Raw genomic sequence first — 21,799 nt, forward strand, 5'->3', positions numbered from 1 at the left:
TGAGAGCAGAAAAACTATGTTCATTGAAGTTACAATTATGTGAAAAAACCCGTAGATTTTCCTCTAGACCAGCAAGGTCAAGTGCATCAAGTCCTATCATATCCAAATGGTTTTCATTCCACAACTGGTTTTGATTATACGATACTGTAGTAGTATCCATGACAGAACTTAGAGCAAAAAAGAGAGTACAGCTGTTAAAAGGACAACATTCTGAACTACGAAAAATTGTTGAATAACAGGACTCACAAAGACGTCATGCTCTCAAGTCTTTCAAAACCAGGTGGGATACTTCCACTCAATTTGTTGCCATAGAGATTGCTGCCATTAAATCATGCTCTCTATTCGAATATTCACTTAACCAATATAGGACAAACTATTCAATTTGTAATCCAGTAAATTGGAAATGATCTTAAATGAACACTCTGAAAATATTTACGATCCACTATATTAAGAGGTAATATGATATGCTAAAAAAGAGCACCCCTACTAACCTTGCCAGCCCTTGAAAAGAATTGAAACACGTCTTTTTCATCTGCCTTCAAAGAAATCTGTCAAACAAAGCTTAAACTCTGAGAATTGAGTAGAAAAAATGATAAAAATAAGCATAAACATGAATTGGAAAATAAACCAGGTACCTGATACGCAAATACAGTCCTTTGATCTCGTTCTGGATCAGCCTCTGCCCTCTGGCTCCACTTCTTCCTTCTTCTCTTTATAGCGTTTGCAGGAAACAGTCCAAGGCTCCACCATCCTCCCTCCTCCTTTATCCGGGCTTGGGACCGGCAGTGCAAACCAATTATATTGATTTGCACAGGCGGAGTTAAAAATGGGTTAGTACTTTCTTCAACCTGCTAAGCAAACAAGCATACATATACTGCAATCAAATTTAATAAATAGATATAGTATTTAACATATTAAAGTCAATACTCATCCATACCAAAAAAAGGCCATAAGTTTGTCAAGTCACTATGACATCCATATTAAATAAAAAACAAACGACATTCAAAACATAAAGTAACCAAACCATACTGAAAAATTCCAAGTTCAGAAAGTTTGCATATCCCAAACAACTTATTAAGAAAACTGCATCCTTGACTCGAGCCAAATTAAAGGACCTCCTGCACTAAAGCCATCCAAAAATCTAACTCCATCTTGGGGCCCATCGTAAAAACAAGAGCATCACCAACCAAGACTTCCTCTATGTAGACTTTTTTTTCACTGCGAGAACTTTTACGCCATTGCAATCTCCAGCTGTCTCTGTCATGACATACCCCTTAGCAACCACTACACCATCCCTATCTAATAAAGATACATTTGGTGAAGAACCAAGCGTCCCAGAAGGAGGATTCAAATTTACAAACATATTCATCAAGTTTTGTTGAGTCGAGTGACGAATATAACTGGAACTGACTTCAGTTTCTGGTGTTGTTTGGCTGCACGGTGGTTGAACAGTCGGTGTTCCATTGCTTTTGACAGCCTTAAGTACATCCTGACATAATTTATAGTAACAATTAGTTATACATAATGATATTGTATGCAATAAAGCACAAGTGCAAACTGCAAACTCACTTTTAACACGCCCATGACATTAACTAAGGAAGACTTCATCTCATTCATTTCCCCCTTCAACTCAAAATTGGATGAAGAGTTTACTTGCTGCAATAATGCCTTGGCAATACCTGTACGTTGCAATTGCTTCTTAGACTTGTTGGAGCTGATTCCACGAGTTCTACTCCCTTTGTCGGGCCCAAAGACTTCAGACAACTCATCATCATTATCGAAGTCTACTTCCATTACAACGCCCTCACCACCCGCGCTTGCTTCTTTTCTTCTTTTATGAGAAGCCTCCACTTGTTCCTACAATATTAACCACCGATATGAGTAATACAATATGCAACATAGTCTATATACAATACCAACACACAGCTAAGTTCAAGCTTCAATGTTATTAAAACTTACATAATGGGTCTGAGCACTCGCTAATATAGTTCCATCACGACGCTCATGTCCTTTTTTCCAACTATCTACCCGTCCATGTTTTCTCGCTAGGATCTTCTTTATCCTACAAAAAAATCCTTAATAGTTGTTAGCATAACGTGATAAGAAATCGTTAGTGCAAGAATAGACACCTACCATTTTATCCGGTTTATGGGCATATGTGTCCCGCCCATTAGTATGTCGATATATATTCTTTTGGCATTCTCTGCATTCTTTGCGTTTCTAGCTCTCACTTCAGCAGTACTCTCATTTCTAACAAACATAGCCCAATGATTTGGGTCCTTACCATCTGGGCATGCTGCAATAGCTTCTTCCACGCTCCCGCACTTACGCAAAATTTCTTTCCGTAGGGCATACTTTGCTGATCTGAACTTTTGGGGAAAGTCCTTTTCAACTTCTCGGCGTGCCATTGCTTGGGGAACATTAGGCTCAAATTCTTCCTACATGAACAAAGTGACTTTTGTTTATTTCATATTAAGTAAATTTCCATACATAGGGCTGGACAACATGTAGATATAGGACTTGAAAAACATACTAATATTCAAGAATAATGGATGCTATCATCGAAATTAAAGTACATGTAAATCTTACCTTTAATTTATTCCAAACATTATCCTTAAAGCTTCCATCTATTTTCCTCCAATCCTTGTAATGAATTGGAATACGAGATCGAACATAAATACCAACCTGGGTATTCCATTTGGCATGGTTAGGGACCACAAATGACGCCATCCTCATCATCGAACTCTATAGGTAACTTGGTAATCGTTGGTGAGTTTCCCGAAGGCTGAGATGTGTGAGAGTCTGAAGTTGAATTATGAGATGGAAGTGGGACTGAACTCGATGGCTGGGAAGCAATAGATTGAGATTGACCTAGTGCCATTATTAAATAGCCTACTATATGACAAAAAATGTTAGAACAAATAGGTAAAATTAGGATACCACAAAAAAATGACAAAGTTCAAAAGTATACATTTATAGAGACTATTCTTGATTAAAAAAAAAGATAAAAAAACAACTCAAACACACCTTTCACCCAACTGCACAGACAAACTTCAAAATAGAAAGAGTTTATATATTTAAAAGTAGAAAATGAGAAGTTCGCATGCAACTAAAAATCTCACAATATGAGAGTGCAACTATTACAATCAGGTTAGACTTTCCATCAACGGCTGCAAATTAGGTTGGTCCTCAAGAATAGATTGGAAGTCAGTTGGTGCATCTAGTTCATCAACTCGACTTGTCAATCGCCTAGGCGAATTTATGACTACCCACCAGTTAGGATTTCTCAAATCCTCCGAGTAAAACACCGACTAGCCTCGTAAGCAAGAATCACCGCTCATCAAAGTATTGATCAACACTCTTTAGCCTATTGAGATTAACCATCACCAAATTAGAATTTGGACAAAGTTTATAACCATTGGTCTTGTCCTCCACCCTCACCCAATTGCAGTAAAAGACAACATGCTGGAAGGTCGTATAGTCCAACTCTATTATCTGTTTGATAACCCCATACCACTTAGTCGATGCATCAATAGGATTTTTGTCTTTCCTACTCGACGTAAACGTAGTGATTGCTTTCATGCAAACACCACTATCTTGTGTGGAAACTGTTTCGTCATGCGACCTAGTAGAGAACACAAAACCATTAACACGGTACTTTTTATATGTTTTAGCTTTGAACAATGGTCCTTGGACAAATCGCCATAAGTCACAATTTGTGTCTTTTGCAACCAACAACTATGAAGTAAAAAAAATGACAATTAGAAAGATAAAATTAAAATACTAATTGTAATATCCTACTAAACTAAATTATATATAAAACAATACCTTGTCATATAACCACACAATAAACTCAGTCTGTATCTCCACTTCTGTCTTTGCTACCCCTTTTCTTACCTCGCGTCGCGGTTGCTTGCAAGGCCGCGATATTCACTACAATTTGTTTATACAGTTTGACACAACTATTTATTACGACTTTTTAGACTAGTAAATGTTTGAGTCAAATCTATCAAAAACAATCAAACCTGTAATGTTCATCAAGCTTTTCGATGTCGAGTCGAAAAAGAACCCACCTATGGATTTGTATCCATTGTTCCTTGCCTAGGATCACAGTTTTACCCTCAAGTATAGGCCCCTCATCACTATACTCTCCATCTTCATCTAGAAATGCCTCACGAGTAGCTTTGTGATTTCCATCCCGAGAATTTGGCATGTACTCCATAGCATACCTAATGACTTCGAAACAATATAGGACTCCGCAATGGAGCCTTCAACATAACGTTTATTGCTCGGAATATTTTTACACTCCTTCATTGCCCTATTAAAATAAACAAAACCAAAATTGTACTTTGTAGTTTCGTCGATAATAATTGCCACTAAATAAAAAATAAAAGTAAAGGCATTTTACATACCGTTCAAATGGATACATCCACCTAGGATACACAGGTCCACAAATCAGCCCTTCATCAGCCAAATGCACCAAGAGGTGGATGCTGATATCAAAGAAAGCGGTTGGAAAATACTTTTCCAATACACACAATGCCTCTGCAACCATGTATTTGGCATCTTGGATTTCCTTTCGGATTAAAACTTTCGAACATAGAAGATTAAAAAATAAGCTAATCTGATGAATAGCTCTATGCAAATCGCGGTGTTTTGGAAAAGCGTGCTGAAGCAAAACTGGAAGCAAGCAACACATAATCACGTGATAGTCATGTGATTTCATTGTAAGCAAACCAGGAGGACTCAAAGTGACAATGTTTTTTAAGTTCGATGAAAAACCTGTAGGAAGCTTCAAATTCTTCAAAATTGTGCAGAACTTAAGCTTCTCATCTTTATTCAAAACAAATGGGGCCTTTGGTTTAACAGATCTCCCTGTGATTGGGTCTGTTTGCATCCATTGACCACTATGAATCCCCATTTTCTTCAAATCCTCGTGTGCTGAGAATGTATCCTTTGTTTTGTCTTTCTTGTCAAGAATCGCATTTATTATGTGTTCTGCCACGTTCTTCTCATCGTGCATCACGTCAATAAGATGTCGAATTTTATGCTTCGGCCAATATTCCAGTTCAAAGAGAATAGACCTCTTATACCATGCTTCAGTAACTTCATAATCTTCATCATCTTCATCATCTCCAATAGCAACCACATCTACATCATCTATACTCCGTTTGGTACCTTTTAATACTTTCCCAGGTACATAATGGACACGACTTAACATTTTCTCAATTACTTCTCCCTTTAACCTTGGCGGAGGAGGGTTTAACTCTTTTGTCTTAACTCCTAAGTACTTGCCTTGCCTAAATGGGTGATCAGATTTAAGAAACATCCGGTAATTTGTATAAACGATCTTCCTTGCGTTCCAAAGATGCATAGACGGAGTTTCATCACCACAAATAGGACAGGCTTTGTAACCATGTGTTACACAGCCTGATAAATTGCCATACGCTGGTAAATCATGAATGCCCCACATCAACATAGCCCTCAAAGTAAAATGCTCCTATTTGTGCATGTCATAAGTCGCCACCCCTTCTTTCCATAACTGTTGTAACTCATCAACTAGTGGTCTAAAGAATACATCGATGTTTTGACTCGGTGCCTTCGGCCCAGGTATTAACAACGACATCATATGGAACTCAGATTTCATGCACAAAGACGGTGGCAGATTATAAGGCACCACGAAAACAGGCCAACAACTATAACCAGTGGATTGAACACCACGTGGATTGAATCCATCAGTTGCAATTCCAAGCCAAACATTACGCCCTTCCTTAGCAAAATCTGGCCAATCATCTTTACATGTCTTCCATCAGGCGAAGTCGATTGGATGCCTCATATAATTCAAGAAGGTGTCGCCTCTACTGTGCCACGTCATTTCACGTGCTATCCATGATATAGTGTACAACCTTTTAAGTCTAGGAATCAAAGGGAAATGTCTCAATACTTTTTTCGCCTCTTTTGTTTGTTTCTTTTCCCGATTTCCCTCCTTTACTTTGTACCTAGGCGTTTCACATTGAGGACACTTTGTCAAATCGGCTTCGATCTTATAATATAGCATACAATTATTTTCACATGCATCTATGCACTTTCGGCTTTCATTCCCGGATCTTTCAACATTGCCTTCATTGCGGGATACTTAGAAGGCAAAGTGTTTCCATCCGCAACCACATTTTCAACAAAGACAAAAGCGGTCACACTATTTCCCGACCAATTATCTGCTTCTTCAAGTTATGGAGGTCCACATACCGCTGAAAGGGTTGTGGCGGGGGAGCCTCACATGAGGGGTATAATTTTTCTTCTGCTTTTTTCTTATATTCATTGTACCTCTTACCCAAATCAGGTTCTAGAACAATAGGTGGTTCAACATCTTCGTCTTGACTTCCATCGCCTCCACTCAAATCACCCACTAATTCTTCATGCATGCCATAAGCAACATCAACAAAATTCCCTATCCCTAGTCCTTTCTCACTATTTTCTTCTTCAACTCGGTTTACCATTCGATCCTTATATGGGTTCTCACCATGTAAAACCCATACACGATGTGTTGATTCTATACCATTATGAATCAAATGTTTTCTAACTATATCATATGCAAACCTTTTCCTATTTCGACATTTGTTACATGGGCAAGGACACATTAATGGTCGACGTTTAGCCTTTGCCACTAGCTTAATAGAATAAAATCGAAACCCCTGCCTATACACACTCCCAAGTCTGTCATTTTCATTCATCCAATCTTTTGGAATCGGTTGAGACATTCGCAAGTAGCACATCAAGTAAACACAAGGAACAAGTGATAGGGTCAATGTCATTTCCTACTAGCCCGGCTTTTAGCACTATCTCGTTTTATGAAAATTTGATGCATAACGTTCTATAAATATTGAACTATCTCGGTAAACAAGCTAAACGGTGCCTACATTTTAACCATTAAATTGCTAAACATGATCAGATGTACTTCAATTGGTAAACACAATTAGATACGAACTACTTGGCACTGGAAGGATTAAGTGTGGACTGATTTCAAACGCTTTACTTTGAAGGCATTATAACATATAAGCACAAAATGCAAGACAAAATAAAAGACTTCTCATTTCCCCAACATCATACACTCTACATCAAGATAATTGCCTGAAATTCAGTCTTAAAAATATAAATATATGCTATCGGTTTGCACATATATACAAACTCATGTAGTTCATTGTAGATTTTATTCCAAAGGCTCAGCCAATAGGATGCGGACTGTCAAATCACTTCGATACAAGTTTGAAAATTTTGAACTTGCTTCAAATATGAGTCTGAATTTCAAAAAGAGATACTTTGTGTACTAGTTCATATTTTATCTTTTAAAACCCACAGTTACCAGAAACAAGACATGGGTTATTCTTTGTTTAAATATTCAACCCATTCCAGCATGAACTCTAGAAAACCCTATCCACGCTATCAAACTAAAAAAAAAAAGGAGTTAGATACTACTAACAATCAGTGACGGAGCCAGGATTTTGTTCCAGGGTGAGCCAATGAATGCTACAACTTCGTAGACAGATAACTTGTAGGAAAGTAGAAACACAATTCATAGACACACATCTACTAGTTATCTCAGTTTAGAGTCGGATGGTGTGCATCACGATTAGCTAGTTCGATCTCGTAGAGACCACATCTATTAGGCGAACAAGAATACAAAAAATAATATGAAAAAATGCTAAAAATTAGAGAGCTCGTCGTTCTCTTGTCTCTCCGTCGTATCTTTGTTTTCTGTTTTTCAAAGAAATTATTTTGTTTTGAAAGTTCTTTCTAATTTTGCATTTCGATCTCTTCTTATGATAAACTCAATTAACCCCGAAATTAAAGGTGTGTCTATGACCACGAAAAGATCCAACCATTAGTTAAATTTCTCAATTTCCAAAGATCCAAAGGTCACATTTCTCAATTTGAAGGCAACCTTTTTTAATCAAGTTATCGCCATTATTTCAAAAATTTGAGAGAGATGAATAAGATGGAAATAATAAATCTGAGAGATGTTAATGAGAGTTCCACCAAAATAAAACGAAAATACTTATATAACCCACCACTTTGTTTGTTGATTCTCCCTCTCATTAATATTTCCCAGTCCAATTTTTTTTTTCTTTTTATTCAGTTGTCACTCCATAGAAAAGAGAGAGATTGATTGAAAAAAATATTTCTAAAACATGCCTCCTGGTTTTCTGGATTTCAATGTAAGGTTTGATTGAGTTTAGGGAGTTTGAATTAAAGAAATGGAATTAGATTAGATTAGAGAAGCATTTGGGTTCATTTTTAATTCACTACCAAATTACTCCCTCAAACACAATATACGCCATTAAATTTTTTGCTGAAAATGAAAATTATCTTATCTATAAGTGAGGGAAGTTATGGAGGGGTGAAACTGGGTTTGTTTTTCAAATCACTGCTTTTTCGGGGCTGAATATATGGAAAGGAGTACTCCAAACAAAGTAAATAAGTAAAGTTAGTACTCTCTAAAAATAACACTAATTTTTCTGCTAAAATCCAGGGTGAGCGTATGCACCCTCGCCCCCCCTAGCTCCACCATCGCTAACAATCTAACAATCCACAAACCAATCTTCGACAATGGGTAGCTTTAATCCCTGTTATGTGAGGCGATAATCGGCGGTTGTTACATCATCAGATGGGAGTCTGTTAGCTCAGTTCGAGCATACCTTGTTAATCACTCAAGACAGAGCTGAGATATTGACCCAGTGTTAGAATCATTCAACCGGTGAAGGGGAGGACACTAACAGATGACATTTGGTCAATATAGTAAAGTATAACAACAACGGAGTTCGGGTTTTTTTTTTTTTGAAAAATGAAACTCCATGGCCACCTATTTTCTTCAAATCTGAATTTTAATGTCATTAAACAAAGAAGGTGGCCATTCTATGAACCTTCCCTCAAAAGAGAAATGTGGGTTATCACCAATCATCAATTCTAATTGTTATAATCTTCAAATGCCAAAAGATAAACAAGATCTTGAACCAAATTGTACTATGCATTCACATGAAATGAGTTCAAACAATTCAACAATTCTACTAAGCATCCATCCAAGTAGGCTTAAGCTAAAAACATTTCAACAAAGTAAGAATGGTAAACTAAAAATCTGGCTATCCTTAACATCCACCAAATCTCTCCATATGCCCACTCTTGTACATAAGCAAATCCTGCAAAAATTTGCAGAAGTCCAACATTTCTAGCGACCACCGCCGTCGCCCGTCCTGATCCTCCCATGGCCACGGGCGCGACCACGCCCCATAGGCCTCCCTAGCTGTTGGTTTCTTTGGCTTGACCCTAGGTGTCTCCTCAACCAAGTAAAGTCTCAAGGTTTATCTTTGTCGGGAGAATGTAATAGCGAATACTCGCCCCTCACGGTCGGATGATCAAGAGTCACCGGATTCTTTCCTTTTCAGCGTCGGTTTAACCATCTTCAAATGAGTATTCATAATCGATATCTATCCCGATGATGGTGCCATGAACAATAGTGCCGTTCTTAAGCTCGATCGACATTTGTCTCGTTGTTCAACTTCATCAAAACCTGATGAGCTTCATTGTCGTCGCGTTGTTTGAGGTGAGGGAAGAAACCAAAAACTAGGGTTTAAGTCGAGAGGAGTTACTCAGGTTCATTGCTGGCACTCATAACGTTATAATAAAACTCTTTGGTAAACTTGTACCTTAATTAGTTAGTTTCAAGAACAAAACCTATACCAGCTTTACCTTCAAACACCTCCTCTATCTTGAACAACCTTAACATCTCGTTCGCATTCTTCCCAATCCCTCTCCCTATACCACCCATACCCAGCAAGTACCGCTTTCCCATACCCATTAACCGGAACACCTATAAACTCTTCCAACCCTTTATCATCTAGAAACTTTTTTATATCTTCACGAAATTTCTCCAACAATTTCAACTCAAGAGCAACATTATTATTAGTTGCCTTTTTGTCCACACCCGTATCTTTCTTGGGTCTGATATTTAAACCGTATGAAGTTGAGTTTGGGTTTGGGTTTGTCATCAACAGGACTGGTGGTATTCATTATACAAACCGTGTGTGTGTTTGCTAGCATGAATATTAATCTAACAATCCACAAACCAGGAAAAATATAAATCATAACATAACTAAACTAAGTAATTACTAATTACATATAGAAGAGCAAAATCAAACCACAAAAATCGAATTTTTTAATGAATAACACAAGTAATAAAAATCGCACCTTTGGTTATAACTGTAGCCAACCAACACCCAAGTTAATTTTAGTTGTGATATCACCTAGTAGTAGTGTGAAAAATTGAAAAAGAGATATGAGATGATGAAACATAGAAAATCATAGAAGAAGAAGACGCATAAAGTACGTTACCTAATAGCGGCAGCAGCGGCGACCGGTGCTGACTCCCAAAACTTGTTGAACAATGAACTTGTTCAATGAGAGAAGCGATGAAAATAGGGCTGTTCATTAGTAATCTTAAATAGGGGAGAAGAGCGCGAGAATTTTGGTCTTTCCCTCTCACCGAAATTTCTTTCCTCTCACCGAAAATTTTAATTTAGAAATCTTAAATTCTAATTTAGCTATTATTTTAATGTTATATTTAATATTCACGATTTATTTACGCTTTTTGGTCCAAACAAACAATTTTAAAACGTAACAAATTAATTCTCATATTTGGCAAAATTAAGGTAACACTTTATATATAATTGTAACGCTTATAAAACGTTAGGAACCTAGTTACACTTTAAAACTGTTACTAAGCAAAAAACTGGAGCGTTACTAATATCTTGTTTTTGTGTAGTAAAGTAAAATGATTTTTATCTAACTCAAATCCAAAATTGCTTACGAAGTGGGGAAATTAGAGCACTGCTTCGAAATTGTTACACTTACCATATATATTGCCTGTTAGTAGTTACATTACATACTAACACACTATCTTAGCCACCATATGTGCACTTTGTAACATTAATTGGGGCAAAGGAATTATAAGTCAAAAGTCAAAATAGGAACACATAATACTACCAACTCATTATCCTTAGTTCTTTATCATTTTTTTTAATATAAAATATCCAACTCGCCTCTCTTCTCTCCTTCCTCTCTTTGTTTGCCAAGCAGTGGCGAAGCCAGGGGGGCCCAGGGTACGCCCTGGCTCACCCTCAACTTTCGCAAAATTTTTTTTTTCTACTATTCACATATTCACATAAACCGAAAAGCTAGCTAGTCATATCCGAAAAAGACTGAACAGTCTCCGAAAAAGCTAACTGTGTGTCTGTGTAAAGTACTAAAGTACTTGGGTTAACACTTAAGTACTTAACAGTGTTGGCTTCGAAGTATAACTGAAAACCCACGACCTATAACCGACCAAAAGACAAAATAAAAAACAGGCACACAAACCAAAACCAAACAATTGAAACAAACAACGAAACAAAAATATCTTACTCCAGTTTGACTTTTTATCAAAAATTTAAGCAAAACCCACTACGCAAGTACCTACTTTTCCACAGTTTTATCTTTCTCTCTATTATTTTAATTAGTTATCTATAATTTCTAAAATTTTATAGGTAAGCCTAATATTAATAAATTTCTTGTCTTATTTTTTTATCTTTTCATATTAAGTTGATTCCTAAACTATGTTTTTTAATTTTTTTGTATTCTTTTTGTGAATTCATTAAACCACATATTTTTATTTAATTTAATTTTGTGAATATCATAATAACATTGGTAGTTTATTTTAATTAGTGCAATTTCAATTCAGTTGATTAATAGTTTATTTTAATTGTTTAAATAGATATGTTAAAGTATTTGATCAAGGGAAAGTCGTTACCCACTCAACCTACTCAACCACCTAATAAAACAAATATTGTTGCCAATGTTGAAGTAGGATCCTCCTCAAAGCGAAGTCACCAAGAAATTGAGGATGGTGGTGTTGAACAACCCACGTCAAAGCGGGTTCAACGTGAAAATCGTGAAGAACTTGACTTGTCTAGTCTTCAGGGAGACCCTGCACTGAGGAAAAAGATTTCAGATTATCATCCTAATGATCAAGACTCGGTGAGAAGAGCATATTTGCTTAGGGCTCCTTGCCAGCCTAATCATGCTTTTCCTCCAAGAACAAGAGGTAAGAGAATCCGACACTTTCAGATTGAGTGGTATGAGGAGTTTAGTTGGTTGGAATATAGTATTCACGAGGGTGCCGCATTTTGTCTATATTGTTATCTCTTTAAACCTAATAAGGGGGCACAAGGAGGTGGGGATGTTTTTTCTCATAGGGGGTTTACTAATTGGGAAAGAAAAACCAAATTAAAGGAGCACGCGTTGGAGGACCAAATAGTGCTCATAATATTGCTTATAGGGCAGCACATGCTTTGTTAAATCAAGAGCAGCATATCGAGACATTTCTTCAGAGACAATCTGACCAAGTTCGAAGGGATTATCGAATACACCTAACTGTAATAACTGATTGCATTAGGTTTCTTTTGAGACAAGGTTTAGCTTTCCGTGGTCATGATGAGTCAGATGAGTCGATCAATAAAGGTAATTTTCTTGAACTTATACGGTTTCTGAAAGATCATAACGAAGTCATTAAGAAAGTTCTTGATAATGCTTCTAAAAATCGGAAATTGACATCGCCTGATATCCAAAAAGATATTGTGAATTCGGCTGTTGTGGAAACTATAAATGCTATTCTAAAAGATTATGGAAATTCATTGTTTGCTATTTTAGTTGATGAAGCACGTGATATATCAATTAAGGAGCAAATGGTAGTTGTTTTGCATTATGTTGATAAGAAATGTTGTGTGATTGAGAGATTTTTTGGAGTTGTGCATGTTAAGGAAACTAGTGCATTAACACTTAAAAAGGCAATCGATGAGTTGTTCTCCAAGCATGGGTTGAGCATATCTAGACTGCGTGGACAAGGGTATGATGGGGCCAGCAATATGCAAGATGATTTGAATGGCCTAAAAGCACTTGTAATGAAGGAGAATGAGTCTGCATTTTATGTTCATTGTTTTGCCCATCAGCTTCAGTTAGCCCTTGTAGTAGTTGCAAAGAACCATGAGTCAATCGCTAACCTTTTTAGTATTCTCTCTAATGTGGTAAAAATCGTTGGAGCATCATGTGTTTAATTTAGATATGTTCGCCGATGCAATGAAGGCTAAAGTTTTTGTAGCGTTACAAAGTGGAGAAATTTCAAGTGGCAAAGGGTTGAATCAAGAGACTAGTCTTAAACGATCTAGTGACACTCGATGGGGCTCACACTATTATACACTTCTTGGCATGATAACCACTTATGGTTCAGTAGTTGATGTGCTTGATAATGTAGCGGAAAATGGTTCAAGCTCGGAACAAAGAGGTGAGGCTTACGGATTATTAGATTCAGTGCAGTCTTTTAAATTTATCTTCAATTTGCATTTGATGAAAGCGATACTAGGAATTAGCAATGATTTGTCAAAGGCATTGCAGCGTGAAGATCAAGACATTGTCCATGCCATGGCTCTTGTTAAAATAACAAAGGTACGCTTACAGGCGATGAAAGATGATGGGTGGGATAGTCTCCTGACTGAAGTTTCTTCACTATGTGTTAAACATGATGTGGTTGTTCCAAATATGGAAGAGAGGTATATGGCTTGAGGGAGGTCTCGACGAAGAGCAGAAGGAAACACCAATTTACATTACTATCGTGTTGGATTATTCTATCACTGTATTGATTTGCAAATTCAAGAGTTAAACGACCGGTTTAATGAAGCAAACACATAATTACTTCTTTGTATGGCATGTCTTGATCCTAGTGAATCGTTTGTTGCTTTCGATAAGCAAAAGTTGATCCGTTTTGCTCGACTTTATCCCGATGATTTTTCAGAGATAGATCAGATGGAATTAGCGGATCAGCTTAAGAATTATATCATTGATGTGCGTTCCGATACTACGTTTGGTGAAGTAAATGGAATTAGCGGCCTAGCCAAAAAAATGGTTGAGACGAAGAAAGACATTGTGTACCCTCTTGTTTATTTGTTGATTAAGTTGGCGCTGATTTTACCTGTTGCTACTACCACTGTGGAGAGGGCATTTTCTGCTATGAATATCATAAAGAATCGTTTGTGCAATCGGATGGCGGATGAGTGGTTGAATGATTGTTTAATAACATACATTGAAAAAGAAGTTTTTGATAGTATTGATACCGAATTGATCTTACAACGCTTCCAGAAGATGAAGAAGGATGACGAAAAAGAAGGCCGCCGAGGACAACTATGAACAAGTACTTGTTTAGATTTGATTTTTTTTTCTAATACATTAATATATATAATATATGTTTTTTTTTATTTTTATTTTTTTTGTATGCTTGGTTTTTGTCTGGCCGGCTCACCCTCACTTACTTTCCTAGCTCCGCCACTGTTGCCAAGAACACAGTGCTAGAAGTCATGTAAACTAGTGAACACAAAGCTTAATTTTTTTTATCATCTCGACCCAAATACTACTCCTTTCAACTGAAACTTCTTGTAAATAGACCTAAAATAAGTTCTAAGGTAGTTCTCAATCTTTTTTGTTGAAGGAAAGAGGCGATTTTCGTTGAGATTTCAGAGAGCGCGGTTTTAAAAATCTCAGAGCGCAGTTTTATGGCGAATTGGCACTTAAATCGTGAGAACGAGGTTTTAGAGCGGGAGCGATAGGCAATTCACACGGTTTGTGTGACTAAGGTTCGACCTCTAGCTAACTTCATAAACAATGTCTAATTGTATGCAGCTAATGAAAGTAGAAGAATACAAAGAACCCTATTTTTTATAGTCATTGAATGAGAAAAATATGTCTAATTGGTGTACTGTACGTGAACACATCTCCTAGCCTTTGACTGAAGCTCTTATTTTTCGTAACATTTGGATCACCATTAAATCTTCAACCTGCAAAACAGGCCACCAAAAATTCAGTATTCCAAACCCCCCTTAGGTTAACATGCTGACCTTAACAAATTAAAAATTAAAACTTAAATAAAAATCGCAAATTTGCAACCGAAGTTTCAGGTAAAAACACTTCAGGAGATGCAAATGGAGGCCAAAAGAAAGCCATTAGGAGAAAATAAGAATATGCAATCCCTAACGGCACTGAGATGCAACCAATGGCAATGTGTATGTGTTATCTGAGGAAAGATAGTACTGTCTCATTTGGCAGAACATATACACGCAAAGATACGAATTGAAGCTGCCCTCCTCATCCCTCCTGCCTCCATCCTTGTGTGTGACAGTGTGAGTGTGTATATGTGTGTGTGTGAAAGAGAGAGAGACTCTCTTCTCCTTGTCCTATCCAAAGTTTTGAGGTAAAATAATCTTGTTGAATGTTGAAATGTTTTAAAATGAACACCACCTAAGAGTCCTTGTAAGTAAAATGAACATCACGGCAGCTTAAAATGAATTGTGATAGTTCCAAGCAGATTTTGCTCCTAAACCCCCGAGCCCTGACCCGTCTCCTCCCACCGTTACACAATTCAGGCAGAAAGGAATGCATTGCCTGAGAACGTGCTCACTATTCATATCAACTTGTTCAATTTCTCCTAAAAAAACACATTGCTACTCACTTCTAAACCTGGTGCCAAACACAAAAACCAGCAAATGCTGCAACTGTCGGGGGATGTTGGCTCACTTGTTGGAGGCACACTAAGGATACTTACAAAATCCCGCAGGCAAAAAGGAACCGACTTCACAGGAAAGTGTGCAGAGTGGAAATATTTCACAATGGCTTAATATCGTCCATGGTGGATCCAGGATTTCCAATCTAGGTGGGCTGCTACTACTAATTTACATTACTATTTTCTTTTTTGATTGAATTATATACTATACTATTACTACTATTTTTTTTTCTTGACAAACTTGGGGTGGGCTGTAGTAGCCTGCCTTTGATCCGCCCCTGTCGACGACATGCCTTTGAGCAAGGAAATAATGACGTGTTCCTGCCTTCCTAGGAATGGAAAAAACATTAGTACACTCTGAAAACTGATCCTTCGTTCGTTTCAGAAATCTAGTGTTTTCCCTTCTTTCTTTCTCTCACTTCTTCTTTGAATATGTAAAAAGTAATTGTGTTGTAGCAAGAACTCTAGCTCGACACCCAAACCAGAATATGCAGATTCTGGATTTGGCGCCTAATGCGAAAAACCCACAAAACAGAACAAGAAATGGAAATGAACAGATAAACAAAACCGAAACCAGACACAAGGAAAACAACAAACTTTCAAAAAGTTAAAACGAAACAAAAACTCACTCCAATATATCTAACTCTGTCCAAAATATAAAATAACACTGAATACAAAGGAGAGATAAGTTACTTTGTTCATACATAAAAATTACATTATCCGCAAAGCAGAGATATGTCTAATAACACATGACTATGCCAGTGGACAAAACAGCTAGAAGTCACGGTGAAACACCGAGATTTTTAAATGCCTAAGTATAACAGTAATATACATTATGAACCAAAGTGACTCTCTCAGCTCTTACTAAAAGAACTGCAAAGTTCCGATCAAACAGGACCTTCAGCCAACCACACAATGATTTGTATAAAGCCAAAATAATATATGTTTGAACAAACATAAATCCAAGCTTAGACACAGGATATATTTAAGAAAATTATAACGTATATAAGTAAAATAACATGCAGATCTAATGGACAAGAACAGTTACCAAGCTTGAGCACAGCGAAATCCAAAGCTGGTGGCTGACAATTTTCAGCCAAGTCCTACACAGCCCCAGAGCATAAATGTGAGCACTAGAGATTAGAGCATTTAAGATGGCAGACAAAAACTAAGATCTGATCCAAAGCAAAAATGCTTAATAAGAAAAAAATCACTCGCCCTATTAGTTCAAACATTTGCGCGTTTGATAGAGACTAGGCTCTCTTTGTAGACAGCAACCTCTAGAATATTAGTCAAAATGTCTTGGCATGGAAGGTTCTCTTATTCTTGGGCAATAGGATCCCACAAGCACAGCATTGGTTCTCCAGTAACACTGCCCCTCTTCCACCATACTATCTTTCCATTAACAAAAACCCCACAAGGAAAGAAGTGGTACTCTAACACTATCGTGTACAGTTTTGTCCAAGACTCTTTTACACCATATTCATTCAATACCCATACTTCAAAGTGCCAAGGAACCTTTCCCAATGAAAAACCCAGTGAAACCATGCAAGCAATTTTTTCGTTTAACAGGGCTAACATCATCAGATAAGAATTGTTATCAATATGATAAACATCCGGCACTGACATAGTTCCGAAAGCCTCAGTGGTAAAATCAAATGAAAGGATTGAGTTATTAGACGATCCATTTTCTCTCCCCATGCAACAATAAATTCCATTCTAGAAGCGTGCTCTAGGATGCTTGTCCACAACAGCAAAAGGCAATACACAGTCAATCGGTCTCCAAGAATCGGTATATAAGATGTACAACTCAATTGGACTCCTTTGCGAATTATGGTAATCTTCTACAATAACTCTTACCACTTTGTAATCATCAGTTTTAACATCATAACCAAATCCAAAAAATATATCCACGCCGCCATTCATAAGCTCCGAAAGTGGGACAGACGATTTTGGAAGACGTCTGAATTGTTTTGTTGTAGAGTTCCATAGAGAAATATCTTGGTTGTCATGATCTAGACAAACTATTCCTTTACAATAAGCTATTATTGTTGAAAATTGAAGTGGCTCGTTAAAACGGTATGGTAACTCTAAATATTTGAACAGTTGGTAGTTGGTACCAGAGAGTAAACAAAAGTTAAGTGAGTAACATGGAACGTTAATGTCCATTAAATTATTAGCATCCAAAATGATGAGATGATTATCAGAATTATCCTGATTTGCACACTTATAAAGAAAATGACAGTCTTAGTTCGATGAAAGAGTACCATGATTTGCACACTGACTTGAATCGCAAGAGAGACGCATTGGTAGCCATAGTAGTATGTAAAACAACACAGTAGCACACAACAACTACTTGCCATAACTATGCCTTTCTGAAACCAAGAGAGACTGCATATAATCCCTAGTCTATTTTTCAGGTGCTACAAAGATTTGTTGAAGACTTGAAGGCAAATGAAAAAATCTCGATGCGCCGTAGAATTCACGCTTAACAACAAAATTGTAACATTTGCATCCGTTTTGGACGCTGCAAATCCGACCCAAACCTAAAGTACTGCAGGCTGAATCTGTGTTTATTGCATTGATTTCTGAAATCTGAGTGTACTTTGTGTGTCATAATTATTTTTGCACTCGAGTAAGGTTGTGTAAAATTAATGTAGTTACGTTGTTATGAGCACTAACATGCATGTTTGTTTGCTCGGCTGATTAATAACCAAGAAATTGGACTCCAGACTTTTTCTTTAGCGTGTTTTTTGTCTAGAGAAAGACCAATATTATCTTTTGATTCTACTCTAATTTTAGCAACACGTCACTTTTTGGGCGCCGTCTGCCATCGTTCAAAACGTTCTCATTGGAGCACATTCCCAGGAAAGATAACAGATATGCAGACCAAGGCCCAAAATTTCGATATCGGTTAATATATCGGTGTACCCAAAAACCGAGATATATCGGATATATCGGTTTTTTTGGTGACCAGTCCAAACTATTTAAAATATCGGACATATAATATCAGAAATATCGGAAATATATCGGAAATATATTGGAAATATCGGATTTATATTTAAAAATGGTCAAAAAGTCAACCGATATATATTGATTATATCGAAAATGTCGATTATATCGGCGATATAAAGTTTCATATCGGAAATTCCGATATATCTCGGAAAAAAAGGGGTTCAATATTCGGTGGATATATATCGGAAATATCGATATCGGTGTACTAATTTACCGAGATATATCGGCAAGATATCGGATATCTCGGCGATATTTTGGGCCATGATGCAGACAGTCTAGCGTTCTTAGCTTCAAAGACACAGGAGGTCTGCCCCACCACTGTCTGCAGCGACTCCCAGCCTACAGTTCAAAGATAGCACACAAAAGTAAAGATTTTAAAACACGTGTCCGACAGCTGTTTTGTTTTGAATTTAGGTTTTGGAGAATGTGCGGGAACTATTTGGGCTGGATTCGTGGCCCAAAATTACGGCGATTTGTAGGCGAGTAATGATTTAGGTTTTGGGAACACGAAATGTTTTTGTGTTCTCGAGGTGTTTTGGGGCAGTTGAGGGGTTTTTGACTTTGGGATTTCGGTTGCTCAGTTCTCATTCTAGACAAAGAGAAAAACCCAGAGCGAAAGAAAAAAGAAAAGAGAAAAACAAAAAAAACTTTTTCCTTCTTCGGTATTAGGTGCGTCTTTTGATCTTGCAAAACTTTCTTTTTCGTTATTTTTAGATCTCTTAATGTCTGCTACCAGTGATAACTTGAGTGGTGAGGTGGAAGTTGATGAATGGAGAGAGAGAACGGTAAGTGATGAAGAAGTTGAGGAGAGGGTGTGTAGTGGTGATAAGGCTTCATCGGCTTCATCGTTGGAGACGGTGGATGTGAGGAAGCCTAAGTTGGAGGATTGCTATGCATCTTTGAGGGAGGAGTTTGGTTGGGTGGAGTCCGACCTGGCCATGTATGACCTGAGGGGAGAGAGGAATTTGTTTCATAGTGACTACGTTCCTTGGGGTGGAGGAGTAGTCGTTTGCTATGGACAGTTAAAGGCTGGGATGAGATTGTCTTTTTTCCCGTCTTACTGTGGAGGTGTTGAACTTTTTGGGGAAAGCCCTTTGTCAGTTCGTGGGGAACAGCTAGAGGATTCTCCATGTGTTGGACTTGTCTGTTTATCGGATGTGATGGAGCACTTTGTTGAGAGGAGGTCGGGTGCTATGAATTTCGGTTTTCATGTCTTTAAGGGGAAGTCTCCTGTTATCGTGGGGGTGAGTAAGGAGGACTGGAGTCATAGACCGTTGTTGGCTATGGGTAGATATTGTCCTCCTGGTATAGAGATTGAAAATTAGGTTATAAAGTTGCTTGGTAGGTCATTTGTTTTAGGTCGTAATGTGTGTATAATATATCATAATTTGGACGTTCTGATTTATTTCATTTGTTTTTGTAGAGATCAATATTCATTTTCATACTAAGGCTGGTGTTATTGAAAGGTTTGCTTATTTGAGCTTGGAGGAGAAACAAGCGTTGTTAGGGGAGGTTGCGCATTATTTTAAGAGGCGCAGAGGAGAGAAGATCAACCGTAAGAGGCTGGAGCAAAAGGCGAGGGCTCGCAAAGCTGCGGTTGTTATCTCTGATTCTAGCTCAGAATCTGTTATGGAGAGGGAGAGCCAAAAGAAAGCACCTATTTTTGGAGGGAAAAGGGTTGGAGGTGCTGGTAATTGTCGTTCTGGGGCGGCTAGGTCGGCTGGAGGATCTGCTGAAAACCGTTCTGGGGCAGTGAGGATGGCTGGAGGAGTGACGCAATCCAGACGCTCTGAGTTGGGTGACGCAAATCGTTTGTCATCACAATGTTCTGAGTTGGGTGACACAAATCGCTTGGCGTCCCAACATTCTGAGCTGGGGGATGTGGCACGCTCTGCATCCAACCGCTTCTCCTCTGGTGATGCAGATCGTTCTTCATCCACTTGCTTCTCTTATGGAGATGCGGGTGATGTAAGTGCTGGTGGGGAGGGTGATGCTCCCACTTCGTTCTGGAAGCTTAATCTGAAGAGGCATTCTGAAGTGGTTGAGTCGGAGGGGGCTAAGAGGGCCCAAACTGAGTCTGAGGAACGATCTAGTCTTGGTGAGGGTTGTACATTTTCAGGTCGGGTTCATCTGAAGAAAATAAACCTGATTGATTTGGCTACTGATGATGGGGTGGCTGAGGCCCATGGAAAGAAGAAAGTTGATGAGGCTGAGCCTGTTGCTGAACAGTGCAAGGGGTCAGGAAGTATGTACCCAAGTAAGAAGAGTGAAAGTGTTGTTCTGGACAGGATAGTTGTGTATGAAGACCCTGTTAGTGGGCTAAAGAAGTTTGTGGAGAATGGTGATTGTAGCTTTAAGTCCAAGTTGGTTGGTGGGACATTGCTGGAGAGTATTGCGTTTGATGGGGATAGGCGTAAGCTGGAAAATAAGGGTCTGGAAGTGAACTTGCTGGAGATGGACCGGTCTTTCTACTATGTGAGTGTTCTTCCGTTCTGAGCTTGCTTCTTTTGGGTTTTGTCGATTTTGACCCAATCTGATATCTATATTTGTTCTCTTGTTTGTTAGGTTCTGGCAATGTACAGGGAGCTGAAGGAGATGGCTTCTATTTCTGATCATTACAAGAAGGAGTTGGATGCTAGTAGGCAAACTTGCAGCAAGCTGGTGGGTGAGCAGCAAGTGGAGAGGGCTGAGGTTGTAGGGCTGAGGGCTTAGGTGCAAGAGTTAGGTGGGAAAGTAGCTCTCTTGCAACCCTCTATTGACTCTACAAAGTTGGAGGTTCAGCAATGGGCTGCCGAGTGCAAGAAGTTACGATCCATTACTGAACGAGCTGAAACTAAATATAATAACCTGGTTAATTTGGTGGAGAGTGGAGATACCTTGTTCTAGTAGATGATTATCTGGAGCTAGATCGTAGGTATGAGCTCCTGAAGATGGCAGTTGAAAGTGGGGCCAGCGATTAATGTTCCATTGAAGATACTAAGCGTGAGAATCTTGGTGGACGATCTGACTTGCCAACCGACCTAGGTTCTACTCCAGCGGTTCCTCCAGTTGTGCCTCCTGTTGTTGCTGTCTCTGATGTTTCTGAAGTTGTTGCTGATCTAGCTAGTGGCTCGGTGGGTGAAGAAAGTAGGCCCTTAGAGCCTTTGAATGTTG

The 21,799-nt window shown here is 38.2% G+C and overlaps 2 protein-coding genes and 1 long non-coding RNA gene across 4 annotated transcripts; 2 read left to right on the forward strand and 1 right to left on the reverse strand.

Moving 5' to 3' along the window:
- Positions 1-2,743: 2,743 nt before the first annotated feature.
- Positions 2,744-10,409, reverse strand: LOC147494647 (uncharacterized). 2 transcript variants are annotated; one of them, XR_015200097.1, is made up of 3 exons: positions 10,384-10,409; positions 10,240-10,295; positions 2,744-2,892 (listed from the first exon to the last, which is right to left on the reverse strand). It is a non-coding gene; the product is annotated as an uncharacterized LOC147494647 (long non-coding RNA). The 2 variants fall into 2 exon arrangements; XR_015200098.1 differs by having other exon boundaries at positions 2,744-2,895.
- A 1,697-nt stretch (positions 10,410-12,106) lies between these two features.
- On the forward strand, positions 12,107-13,139 carry LOC147494648 (uncharacterized). Its single transcript, XM_086568196.1, has 2 exons — positions 12,107-12,130; positions 12,303-13,139. Exons 1-2 carry the CDS (start codon positions 12,107-12,109, stop codon positions 13,137-13,139), a joined length of 861 nt encoding a protein of 286 aa, XP_086424322.1.
- A 22-nt stretch (positions 13,140-13,161) lies between these two features.
- On the forward strand, positions 13,162-13,644 carry LOC147494649 (uncharacterized). The gene has a single exon (XM_086568197.1). The coding sequence runs from the start codon at positions 13,162-13,164 to the stop codon at positions 13,642-13,644; it is 483 nt and encodes a 160-aa protein (XP_086424323.1).
- Positions 13,645-21,799: the final 8,155 nt, after the last annotated feature.

The sequence above is a fragment of the Coptis chinensis genome, chromosome 6, assembly GCF_015680905.1.
Source record: "Coptis chinensis isolate HL-2020 chromosome 6, ASM1568090v1, whole genome shotgun sequence".
Lineage (NCBI taxonomy): Eukaryota > Viridiplantae > Streptophyta > Magnoliopsida > Ranunculales > Ranunculaceae > Coptis > Coptis chinensis.

Bases quoted from the DNA above. Each gene is read 5' to 3' on its own strand.
- LOC147494648 (XM_086568196.1), top strand. From the start codon at position 12,107: ATGCTTTTCCTCCAAGAACAAGAG. The intron at 12,131-12,302 runs GTAAGAGAATCC...TAATTGGGAAAG, and splicing joins TTTTCCTCCAAGAACAAGAG to AAAAACCAAATTAAAGGAGC.
- LOC147494649 (XM_086568197.1), top strand. From the start codon at position 13,162: ATGAAGGCTAAAGTTTTTGTAGCGTTACAAAGTGGAGAAATTTCAAGT.